Source organism: Heptranchias perlo, chromosome 3 (genome assembly GCF_035084215.1).
Source record: "Heptranchias perlo isolate sHepPer1 chromosome 3, sHepPer1.hap1, whole genome shotgun sequence".
Taxonomy (NCBI): Eukaryota; Metazoa; Chordata; class Chondrichthyes; order Hexanchiformes; family Hexanchidae; genus Heptranchias; species Heptranchias perlo.
In genome coordinates this window covers 114762000-114775087 of record NC_090327.1, presented here as the reverse complement: position 1 = coordinate 114775087, position 13088 = coordinate 114762000, and the positions used below count along the sequence as shown (strand labels likewise).

At 45.0% G+C, this 13088-nt stretch overlaps 1 protein-coding gene across 1 annotated transcript in view; it reads left to right on the top strand.

Moving 5' to 3' along the window:
- Nucleotides 1–13088, top strand: part of si:dkey-122a22.2 (uncharacterized) — a 232454-nt gene that overhangs the window by 173439 nt on the left and 45927 nt on the right. Inside the window, exon 9 of the mRNA XM_067981529.1 lies at nucleotides 9066–9204. Coding sequence (XP_067837630.1) covers nucleotides 9066–9204 — 139 coding nt within the window. The remainder of the gene's footprint in view (nucleotides 1–9065; nucleotides 9205–13088) is intronic.

Here is a 13088-nt window from a genome sequence, read left to right as displayed (position 1 = left end):
GCTATACTTAAAGTAGATAAGTCACCCAGTTCGGATGGGATGCATCCTAGGTTGCTGAGGGAAGTAAGGGTGGAAATTACAGAGGTGCTGGCCGTAATCTTCCAATCCTCCTTAAATATGGGGGTGGTGCCCGAGGACTGGAGAATTGCAAATGTTACACCCTTGTTCAAAAAAGGGTGTACAGTTAAACCAGGCCTAGGTAGACCAGGAGCCATTGTAGGTCAGCGAGCACAGGGGTGATGGGTGAACAGATCTTGGTACAAGTTAGGATACAGGCAGCAGAAGTTTGGATGAGCTTAAATTTATAGAGGGGGGGATGATGGGAGACTGGCCAGGAGAGCATTGGAATAGTCAAATCTGTAGGTTAAAAAAACATGGATGAGGGTTTCAGCAGCAGATGGGCTGAGGCAGTGGCAGAGACCGGCGTTGTTACGGAGGTGGAAGTAGGCGGTCTTTGTGATGCAGAGGATATGACTTTGTAAGCTCATCTCTGGGTCAAATAGGACACCGAGGTTGCGAGCAATCTGGTTCAGTCTGAGACAGTGGTCAGGGAGGGGATTGGAATGGAATCATTGGCTAGTGTATGAAGTTTGTGGCGGGGGCTGAAGAAAATGGCTTTGGTCCTCCCAATGTTTAATTGAAGGAGAGTTTAACTCATCCAGGACTGGATGTCGAACAAGCAGTGTGACAACACAGAGCCTGTGGAGGGATCATGAGAGGCGGTAGTGAGATAGAGCTGGGTGTCGTCAGCATATGTGTGGAACCTGCCATCATGTCTTCGAATGATGCCGCCGAGAGGCATCATGTAGACGTGAAATAGGAGGGGGTCAAGGATAGATCCTTGGGGGACTCCAAAGCTCATGGGGCGGGAAGAGAAGCCAATGTAAGAGATTCTCTGGCTATGACTGGATAAGTAAGCATGAAACCTGGTGAGAGCAGTCCCACTCAGCTAGACACTGGAGGAGAGGCATTGGAGGAAAATGGCGTGGTCAACCGTGCCAAAGGCTGCGAACAGGTCGAGGAGGGATAGTGCACCACGGTCACGATCACGGATGATGTCATTTGTGACTTTGATTAGTGCTGTTTCAGTGCTGGAACTTCAACCAGTTTAATTGGAGAGATATCGGACAACAAATTCCCTGCTTCAGGTTTGGCTTTACCTGATTTCTCAACCAGTTTCAAGTATTAGACAGAACTTCAGCTTTATTTAATCAGAACTTGGGGATCTAATAGATTATATGTTAGATGGTTTTGATAAAAGCTGATCCACATGAGTATAGATGCCAAAGGGCTTTGGGCCAGGCGACCCTCTCCTTGGAAAACCTTCCCGAAAGAAGGTATCTGCCAATTGATATTGCTGCAGTGGCACTCTCCATCCATACCTTGATATCTGTTTTGACTGTGGGTGGAGGATCATCTATGTTATCTGTATTGGCTTTGGGTGACAACATCTTGTACCACCAGGTGTCTAACTCCACCAACACTGATTATTCCTCCACCTTAAGACCAGCCTTAATAAAAGAAACTAGCTGTTATAGGACTCAATAATTGACAGTTCTGGTTTTCTGCATCTAAGGAGAAGAGAAAGGAGATATTCATTCTTGCCCTTGCAGCCTGGGCTTATTTTCTTTGAATATGCTGTCTCGAGTTGAGGGTCCCCACCCCGGTCGCAAGCCAGACCATCTAGATCTGGTGCACCTTGCCTTATCTTTAGGTTCCATTCTTCCTCAGCTATGTGAAACTCAACTGAACTCTTGTTAGTTTTCCCTGGCTGCAGTTAGAGGCTGAGAAAGGATCGACTCCCTATGGCCACAGATGAGGCCCTTTTCACAACACCTCTTCTGTATTCCTCTCTGATATTCCAAGTACAAATTGTGGAAATTATAGCCTTATCACTAGCTGCAGCTTAAACCTAACACTGACATGATTCAAATGATCCAACCCAATTTGAAGAGTTGTAAGTTGACGTGTAATAGAGGCACTGAAGAAGGTGCAAAAAATATTTACAAGAATGATACCAGAACTGAGAGGTAACTATCTGGAAAGACTGAACAGGCTGGGACTTTTTTCTTTAGAAATGGAAGGCTGAGTGGTGATCTAATAAAGTTCTTTAAAATTATGAGAGGGTTTGATAGGGTGGACTTAGAGAAGATGTTTCCACTTGGGGGAGTCCAAAACTAGGTGTCATGAATATAAGATTGTCACTAATAAATTCAATAAGGAATTCAGGAGAAACTTCTTTACCCAGAGAGTGGTTAGAATGTGGAATGCACTACCACATGGAGTAGCTGAGGCAAATAGCATAGTTTCCTTTAAGAAGAAGCTAGATAAGTACATGAGGGAGAAAGGAACAGAAAGATATGTTGATAAGGTTAGATGAAGTAGGGAGGGAGGAGGCTCGTGTGGAGCATAAACACCGGCGCAGCCCAGTTGGGCCGAATGGTCTGTTTCTGTGCTGTAAATTCCAAGTAATTCTGTGTACCATTCAGCAATCGGATACGATGGTTTTATTTCGCAATATCCCAGTTGGTGGGTGTAATCCGAGAGCAGTTGCTGCCTAAGTTTCATTCCTAGTGACTGACCATTTGTATTTCGGTGTTCTGTTGACATTGGATGTTGTAACTGATGGTAATTCCTGCAGATATGTTCATTATTCCTCATGTCTTTGTTCCTTTTAACAAACAGTAAATACAGTGTTAATATATCTAAGCATCTGCATTAACTTAGCTCCTCTGTCTGAAAGTGTGCACTTTTCATCGTTTTCATCTGTATTCACAAGGATAGAACACTGACAAAAGTACATTCATTCCACTCCCTTGTTTCAGACATGATGCTGTGACACCGTGAATGATAAATTCCTGCTCTGGTCCAGACTGGCCATTAGTGAAACTGAGTTTGATAGACATCCAAAGGATGGTGATCAATAATAAATCTGACAGTGTATCCAAAGAATGACCAGCATGTGCCATCCATTCCCAGTGTAGGAAAATAAAGTGCTATATAATTACAGAGTGCTGCTGGAGACCATCAGCAAATCCAAGTGGCTTACTGCAGTGTCTACCAATCACAACTTGATTTAGGGCAGTGCAGTACAGTGGCATCATGAATCTGTCTGATACTTCAGTGCTGCACTGCTGATCTGCAGCTAGAAACAACACACTTTCTGTAACTGCTGTGCATATTATTAGGAAGATTTTAATTGTTTTATTGTAATAATCTCTTAGTGATATTTTAAAAGCCAAATCTCTGTTCCATCCTCTGTGTAAGGACTGGCTCGCTGGCCCAGACAGACCTGTGTCGCTTAAATAATTGGTTGAAATAATTATGTTAGCAACGTCTCATCGCAAAAAGTGCAGAGCCCACTTGATGTTGTGCTCTTGCCCTTTGTGTCATTGATAACTGAGTTGTACAGAACTGTAGCTTTTGTTACGGCTCAGCATGTGTGGAATTCATGCCAGGAAATTATGCTTGACCTGTGGATTTGTATCATAGAGGCAAATTCTAGGAGGAAAACTAATTAGAACAGTTTCCAGAGCTTCAAGAACAACTAAATCCAATTAATAACTCAATGCAGGCTGAAAGGTCACTTCCATTCTGGTACATTTTTATATAACTCCAGTTGAGTAATGCTCTTAGTGTTAAAAATTGTATGCAGCTCAGTTAGATGTCTTTAACTAGCTCACTATAACCTTGTGTTAACCCTTATCCTGCTGAATACAGTAGGTTGGGGAATTCCTCTCTGTGTCACATCTATTCATGATAATCCATGATTATTTATGTCTAACTTGATCGGTACTGCCCTGTTAAAACATAAGACGGTCTAATTTTCACATTAGGTACATAAAGAAGCTCGTTTTTAAAAAAAAAAAATTCATTCTTGGGATATGTGCATCGCTGGCAAGGCCAGCATTTATTGTCCATCCCTAGTTGCCCTTGAGAAGGTGGTGGTGAACCTCCTTCTTGAACTGCTGCAGTCTATGTGGTGAAGGTTCTTCCACAGATTTTGACCCAGCGATAATGAAGTCGATATATTTCCAAGTCAGGGTGGTGTGTGACTTGGAGGGGAATGTGCAGGTGGTAGTGTTCCCATGCACCTGCTGCCTTTTTCCTTCTAGGTACTGAAGGTCGCGGGTTTGGGAGGTGCTGTCGAAGAAGCCTTGGTGAGTTGCTGCAGTGCATCTTGTAGTCATGGTGCGCCGGTGGTGGAGGGAATGAATGTTTAAGGTGGTGGAAGGGCTACCGATCAAGCGAACTGCTTTGTCTTGGATGTCTCGAGCTTCTTCAATGTTGTTGCAGCTGCACTCATCCAGGCAAGTAGAGAGTATTCCATCACACTCCTGACTTGTGACCTGTAGGTGGTGGAGAGGCTTTGGGGAGTCAGGAGGTGAGACACTCGCAGCAGAATACCCAGCCTCTGACCAGCTCTACTAGCCACGGCATTTATGTGGCTGGTCCAGTTTAGTTTCTGGTCAGTGGCTACCCCAGAATGTTGATGGTGGGGGATTTGACGATGGTAATGCCATTGAATGTCATGGGGAGGTGGTTAGATGCTCTGTTGTTGGAGATGGTCATTGCCTTATGATGCTTATGTGGCACGAATGTTACTTGCCACACTCAACCCAAGTTTGGATGTTGTCCAAGTCTTGCTGCATGTGGTCATGGAATCCTTCATTATCTGAGGTATTGTGAATGGAACTGAGCACTCTGCAATCATCAGCGAACAGCCCCACTTCTGACCTTATGATAGAGGGGAGGTCATTGATGAAACAGATGAAAATAGTTGGGCCGAGGACACTGCCCTGAGGAACTCCTGCAGCGATGTCCTGCAGCTGAGATGATTGGCCTAAAACAATCATCTTCCTTTGTGCTAGGTATGACTCCAGCCACTGGAGAGTTTTCCCCCTGATTCCCCATTAACTTTTACTCAGGCTCCTTGGTGCCACACTCGGTCAAATGCTTCCTTGATGTCAAGGGCAGTCACTCTCGCCTTGACAATAACAACAACAAATTGCATTTATATAGCACCTTTAATGTAGTAAAATGTCCCAAGGTGCTTAACAGGAGGGTTATCAAACAAAATTTGACCCCGAGCCACATAAGGAGATATTAGGACAGGTGACCAAAAGCTTGGTCAAAGAGATAGATTTTAAGGAGCATCTTAAAGGAGGAAAGAGAGATAAAGAGGCAGAGAGATTTCGGTAGGGAATTCCAGAGCTTAGGGTCTAGACAGCTGAAGGCACGGCCGACAATGGTGGAGCGATTAAAATCGGAGATGCACAAGAGGCCGGAATTGGAAGAGCGCAGAGATCTCGGAGGGTTGTAGGGCTGGAGGAGGTTACAGAGATAACCTCAGGAGGAGGCTGAGAAGAATGACCCACTCAGCCACTTCTGGCAGAAGATGGTTGCGAAAGCTTCAGCCTTTTTTATGCACTCACGTGCTGGGCTCCTGCATCATTGAGGATGGGGATGTTCATGGAGCCTCCTCCTCCCGTTAGTTGCTTAATTGCCCACCAGCATTCACGACTGGATGTGGCAGGTCTGCAAAACTTTGATCTGATCTGTTGGTTGTGGGATTGTTTAGCTCTGTCTATAGCATGCTGCTTCCGCTAGTCAGCATACCTGTAGTCCTGTGTTGTAGCTTCACCAGGTTGGCATCTCATTTTCAGGAATATTTGGTGCTGCTCTCAGCATGCTTTTCTACACTCCTCATTGAACCAGGGTTAGTTCTCTGGTTTGATGGTGATGGAGAAGTGAGGGAGATGCCGGGCCATGAAGTTATAGATGGTGCTGGAATACAATTCTGCCGCTGCTGATGGCCTACAGCGCCTCGTGGATGCCCAGTTTTGAGCTGCTAGATCTGTTCTTAATTGATCCCATTTAGCACAGTGGTAGTGCCACACAACACAATGGAGGGTGTCCTCAGTGTTAAGATGGGACTTGGTCTCCACAAGAACTGTGCGGTGGTTACTCCTACCAATACTGACATGGATAGAAGCATCTGCGACAGGTAGATTGGTGAGGACGACATTAAGAAAGTTATTCCCTCGTGTTGGTTTTCTCACCTCCTGCTGCAAGCCCAATCTGGTCGCTATGTCCTTTAGGATTCGGCCAGCTCGGTGAGTGGTGGTACTACCAAGCCACTCTTGGTGGACATTGAAGTCTCCCACCCAGAGTATATTCTGTACCCTTATTCATGTTTGTTGGGAAAGAGGGGGAAAGAGTAAACAGGAAGATTTATATGTTGAAGGATATCTCCTTAGCATGTTAGGTTGTCTCCTCAATCATGTTTTTTTTTATTCGTTCATGGGATGTGGGCGTCGCTGGCAAGGCCAGCATTTATTGCCCATCCCTAATTGTTCTTGAGAAGGTGGTGGTGAGCCGCCTTCTTGAACCTCTGCAGTCCGTGTGGTGAAGGTTCTTCCACAGTGCTGTTAGGTAGGGAGCGCCAGGATTTTGACCAAGCGACGATGAAGGAACGGCGATATATTTCCACATCGGGATGGTGTATGACTTGGAGGGGAATGTTCAGGTGGTGTTGTTCCGATGTGCCTGCTGCCCTTGTCCTTCTAGGTGGTAGAGGTCCCGAGTTTGGGAGCTGCTGTCGAAGAAGCCTTGGCGAGTTGCTGCAGTGCATCCTGTGGATGGTACACACTGCAGCCACTGTGCGCCGGTGGTGGATGGGGTGCCAATCAAGCGGTCTGCTTTATCCTGACTTGTGCCTTGTAGATGGTGGAAAGGCTTTGGAGAGTCAGGAGGTGAGTCACTCGCCACAGAATACCAAGCCTCTGACCTGCTCTTGTAGCCACAGTATTTATGTGGCTGGTCCAGTTAAGTTTCTGGTCAATGGTGACCCCCAGGATGTTGATGGTGGGGGATTCGGCGATGGTAATGCTGTTGAATGTCAAGGGGAGGTGGTTAGAGTCTCTCTTGTTGGAGGTGGTCATTGCCTGGCACTTGTCTGGCGGGAATGTTACTTGCCACTTATGAGCCCAAGCCTGGATGTTGTCCAGGTCTTGCTGCATGCGGGCACGGAATGCTTCATTGTCTGAGGGGTTAAGGTGGGACTTTTCATATGAGGCCAGGGCAGGTACAGTCAAACGATGCGGAACACATTTGCATTCAAGCCTTTTTAATGGGTTGTACTGAAATGAACATTCTGACAGCTGGCCATGAATCTTCAAATTCAGTTTGGCAAACTTTGAGGTTTGACCTCTCAAAAGCAAGCTTCTTTAAATAGTTATATTTTTCTTTGGATTCTTTTTGAAATCGCCCACTTCCGGGTTTAACTCAGGCGCGTTAGGATGCACGCACACAACAGAAACCCAGAAGTCCCGTCCCCACTTAAAGCCGGCGAGCCGATACTTAAAGGGGCAGTGTACTTCATTGCTATAGTTAAGGCACTTCATTTATTGTGTATTAGAAATGTAAAACAAATTTTACCTTGCCTTTTTGGGTTTCCCATCGCTTCTGATTCACATCGGGTGAAAGCGCGCGAGATGGGCTGGCGCCTTGCGGTTAGTGCCTTTATAGCACTGCATGTGGGCCCCGAGGAGCAGGAGCGTTCCCTTCAGGCCCGACAAGCTTACCTGCTATGATCGGACCCCCTGCCCCCCGATAGGCCGATTTCTCTCTTTTTCCCCCCCCCCACTGATGGCTGACCCCCCCCCCCCAATGGAAAACCACCCACCCAATCGAGACCCTCTTCCCTTCTGTACCTGCGATCTCCAAGTTTTCTCCTGACCTGCGATCACCAACTGTTCTCCGATCTTCTCACCAACTCTTCCCTCGTTGTCCTCCAAGGCCCACCCCCCCCCCCCCCAATCCCCGATCTTCTCCACAGTTTAAACCTCTTTTATATTTTAAATCAAAATGACTGAACTGGGTATTGACTTAAGAAATGAATTTTCTTATTTTTGAACATAGCAGTGCGGAATGCAGATCTGTGACACAAAAAGTGATTGTTTCATCCTGTTTCACACCAGCAAATGAGGATTCATAACTTAAAATGTTATTCCGGCCCATCCACGATGTTGGGGAGGAAAATGCCTCACACATCACGGAAAAGTTAAAGGAGTTATGTCCTCCCCAAATCAGGCAGGTTCTACAACCGTAGGGAGATTCACACAGGTTACCAGAGAGGCACCCTCAGCGTCTACAAGATTTTTTAAAATGCATTTTTGAATTGATATTACCTCCCTCCCGCCTCTCCGGTCCCCGGCTGCTTTCCCTCCCGACAGTCAGTCAGCCTGTCAATCTGGCTGGCTGTCACGCGGGAAACCCGGAAGCAAAAATACTTGCCTTCAATTGAGTTGCAATCGCAGATTCCGATGCACTCAACTAATTTCCGCGTTTCCCACGCGAATATCTACCCATCCGCTGAGTTCCCGACTCCAGGTCAAAATCATGCCCCTAGTTGCTATAAGTCTCCAGCACAGTTTGGCAACATATTGGCCCCTCATTTAGGTCACAAGCACAGTTGCTTTGGTGAATGGAAAAATTCATACTGGTTTGGGCTCTTTTTTCCACAATGCCTCTGCCCCAGATGACATTGCATGACATTACACATGCCATAACAATAGCAGGTTTGATGGCTGGTCAATGCTGAGTTTGGTAATCTCACCTGGACAAAAAATGGGAGTGCTACAGTCAGCTTTAGCCCCTTTTGGCTTAGCCAGGGGGAAATGGACCAGAGTTTCCGTTCCTGATTAGTAACCAGTGTTCCCTAAAAGAAATGTGTGTGTGTGTACAGCAAATGAGGACAGGATCGGATTTGTCTCTGCTAGAAAAATAGCTGATTAGCAGTCATATGCATGAAAAACAGCCAGCTGGGTGATACACCTGACTGACACTAGCATCCTTACCTTGTTATGAGTCACTGTGCCAGGAAAGAAGTGGTAAGGAGACAGTTAGAGTAGAAAAATAACAAAATGCACTGTTGAACAGAGTAGAGAGAAATTTGCCTTCCATTTAACCCATGTCATTACTAACTGCCAAAATTGGTAGAACAAATTGTTCTGAGTCTGAGTAAGGTTCCTTTTTTTTTAACTTGTTTACCTCTCTTCCAGGTATAAAGAACTGATCACGTATCATCAGACACTGCAGTTCTCTGCTGCTATCGGTTTAAATAGAATGCTTTTAATCGCAGGACTGATGCAGCCACCAGTCACGGGGGAGAATATTTCTGAGGATTTTATGAGGAGACAGGTAAGCTGTCAATTTTATGCACACACACACTCTAGGATGTATTTATCACCGAAAGTCACAAATCCCTAGAGTATTGTAAATTTGCTGTTGTTTAAATGCGTAGTGGCAAGTGTGATGTCATTGGTCTCCAAAGCTGCTGTTACACAACTGTGTATCCACTTAGTCAAAGCTGATCTCCATAGAAACATGATGCTCGATGCTTGTGCTATGTGACGCAATAAGCACTGCACTTAGCTGAACAATTTGAAACTGGGGTATAAAATTGGAAAGAGCATTAATAGAGAGGAAAATTGAAGAGAGTTGTAAAATGAACCCAGTGTAATTCTGTATGCCAGTGTGGTATTGTGACAAGCGAAGAAATATAATTGTGTGAACTTCCGCTGTGCTGGGATTTTCATTTTTTTTAAATCTCAGTGAGTAGTTATCATGTGGACAGGAGAAAAAAATATTGAATGATAGAACTGAAGAATGCTGGAGTATCCATTGATTCAAGGCTGAAAATAGTTGGAATTTACTTCATTGTTGGGTTATAGCTTTTGCAACATTGGTGTAGAGCTACTTGATATAATCTTGAAAGATTAATTCACTGTCAATTCAATCCCAATTATATGTAGCAGTAATGTTACTCAAGTCAAAAATTGAATTTTAGTGCAGTTTTTATTTAAATGGTAAGAATCCACTAGCAGTGGATCTAATGTTCCTTGATTACGTTTGCTTATCGTTTAATAGTTTGATCAAATGTTATTCAGTGACTCATTTTCATCTGCCTCCTGCATTGTACCCTTATAGTTAGGGCTTGTTGATCTGAAAGAGGAAGCTTAAAAATGTTATCAATATATCTGATCATTACTGTGATTATTTAATTTTGATCTCCCCCACCCCCCCCACCCAACCCCCCTCCTCACCCGTTTCCCTTAATTTAACAATATGCTGTGTTTCTATCAGTATAAATAATACTAAAGGGAAAACACATAGGATTACCTGCAGTCTCATATCATATCTGAAAATGCTATCACTGAACGAGCAGCAACCTAGACTAAGACTGCTACAAGTCTGACAGATCTCTTCCGTACACTGTCCTGGACTCTCAAAGCATTTGCGTCTTGTAAAACAACTAGTATTATAGAAGTTACAACATGGAAACAGGCCCTTCGGCCCAACATGTCCATGTCGCCCAGTTTATACCACTAAGCTAGTCCCAATTGCCTGCACTTGGCCCATATCCCTCGATACCCATCTTACCCATGTAACTGTCCAAATGCTTTTTAAAAGACAAAATTGTACCCGCCTCTACTACTGCCTCTGGCAGCTCGTTCCAGACACTCACCACCCTTTGAGTGAAAAAATTGCCCCTCTGGACCCTTTTGTATCTCTCCCCTCTCACCTTAAATCTGTGCCCCCTCGTTATAGACTCCCCTACCTTTGGGAAAAGATTTTGACTATCGACCTTATCTATGCCCCTCATTATTTTATAGACTTCTATAAGATCTCCCCTTAACCTCCTACTCTCCAGGGAAAAAAGTCCCAGTCTGTCTAACCTCTCCCTGTAAGTCAAACCATCAAGTCCCGGTAGCATCCTCGTAAATCTTTTCTGCACTCTTTCTAGTTTAATAATATCCTTTCTATAATAGGGTGACCAGAACTGTACACAGTACTCCAAGTGTGGCCTCACCAATGCCCTGTACAACTTCAACAAGACATCCCAACTCCTGCATTCAATGTTCTGACCAATGAAACCAAGCATGCTGAATGCCTTCTTCACCACCCTATCCACCTGTGACTCCACTTTCAAGGAGCTATGAATCTGTACTCCCAGATCTCTTTGTTCTATAACTCTCCCCAACGCCCTACCATTAACGGAGTAGGTCCTGGCCCGATTCGATCTACCAAAATGCAGCACCTCACATTTATCTAAATTAAACTCCATCTGCCATTCATCGGCCCACTGGCCCAATTTATCAAGATCCCGTTGCAATCCTAGATAACCTTCTTCACTGTCCACAATGCCACCAATCTTGGTGTCATCTGCAAACTTACTAACCATGCCTCCTAAATTCTCATCCAAATCATTAATATAAATAACAAATAACAGCGGACCCAGCACCGATCCCTGAGGCACACCGCTGGACACAGGCATCCAGTTTGAAAAACAACCCTCTACAACCACCCTCTGTCTTCTGTCGTCAAGCCAATTTTGTATCCAATTGGCTACCTCACCTTGGATCCCATGAGATTTAACCTTATGTAACAACCTACCTTGCGGTACCTTGTCAAATGCTTTGCTGAAGTCCATGTAGACCACGTCTACTGCACAGCCCTCATCTATCTTCTTGGTTACCCCTTCAAAAAACTCAATCAAATTCGTGAGACATGATTTTCCTCTCACAAAACCATGCTGACTGTTCCTAATTAGTCCCTGCCTCTCCAAATGCCTGTAGATCCTGTCCTTCAGAATACCCTCTAACAACTTACCCACTACAGATGTCAGGCTCACTGGTCTGTAGTTCCCAGGCTTTTCCCTGCCGCCCTTCTTAAACAAAGGCACAACATTTGCTACCCTCCAATCTTCAGGCACCTCACCTGTAGCGGTGGATGATTCAAATATCTCTGCTAGGGGACCCGCAATTTCCTCCCTAACCTCCCATAACGTCCTGGGATACATTTCATCAGGTCCCGGAGATTTATCTACCTTGATGCGCGTTAAGACTTCCAGCACCTCCCTCTCTGTAATATATACACTCCTCAAGACATCACTATTTATTTCCCCAAGTTCCCTAACATCCATGCCTTTCTCAACCGTAAATACCGATGTGAAATATTCATTCAGGATCTCACCCATCTCTTGCGGTTCCGCACATAGATGACCTTGTTGATCCTTAAGAGGCCCTACTCTCTCCCTAGTTACCCTTTTGCCCTTTATGTATTTGTAGAAGCTCTTTGGATTCACCTTTGCCTGATCTGCCAAAGCAATCTCATATCCCCTTTTTGCCCTCCTGATTTCTCTCTTAACTCTACTCCGGCAATCTCTATACTCTTCAAGGGATCCACTTGATCCCAGCTGCCTATGCATGTCATATGCCTCCTTCTTCTTTTTGACTAGTGCCTCAATCTCCCGAGTCATCCAAGGTTCCCTACTTCTACCAGCCTTGCCCTTCACTTTATAAGGAATGTGCTTACCCTGAACCCTGGTTAACACACTTTTGAAAGCCTCCCACTTACCAGACGTCCCTTTGCCTGCCAACAGACTCTCCCAATCAACTTCTGAAAGTTCCTGTCTAATACCATCAAAATTGGCCTTTCCCCAATTTAGAATTTTAACTTTTGGGCCAGACCTATCCTTCTCCATAGCTATCTTGAAACTAATGGAATTATGATCACTGGTCCCAAAGTGATCCCTCACTAACACTTCTGTCACCTGCCCTTCCTTATTTCCCAAGAGGAGGTCAAGTTTTGCCCCCTCTCTAGTCGGGCCATCCACATACTGAATGAGAAATTCCTCCTGAATACACTCAACAAATTTCTCTCCATCCAAGCCCCTAATGCTATGGCTGTCCCAGTCAATGTTGGGAAAGTTAAAGTCCCCTACTATTATCACCCTATTTTTCTTGCAGCTGTCTGTAATCTCCTTACATATTTGCTCCTCAATTTCCCGTTGACTATTTGGGGGTCTGTTGTACAATCCGATCAAAGTGATCTCTCCCTTCTTATTTTTCAGTTCTACCCATATAGACTCAGTGGGCGAACCCTCGGATATATCCCCTCTCACTACTGCCGTGATGTTCTCCCTAATCAAGAACGCAACTCCCCCTCCTCTCTTACCTCCTGCTCTATCTTTCCTATAGCATCTGTACCCTGGAACATTGAGCTGCCAGTCCTGCCCCTCC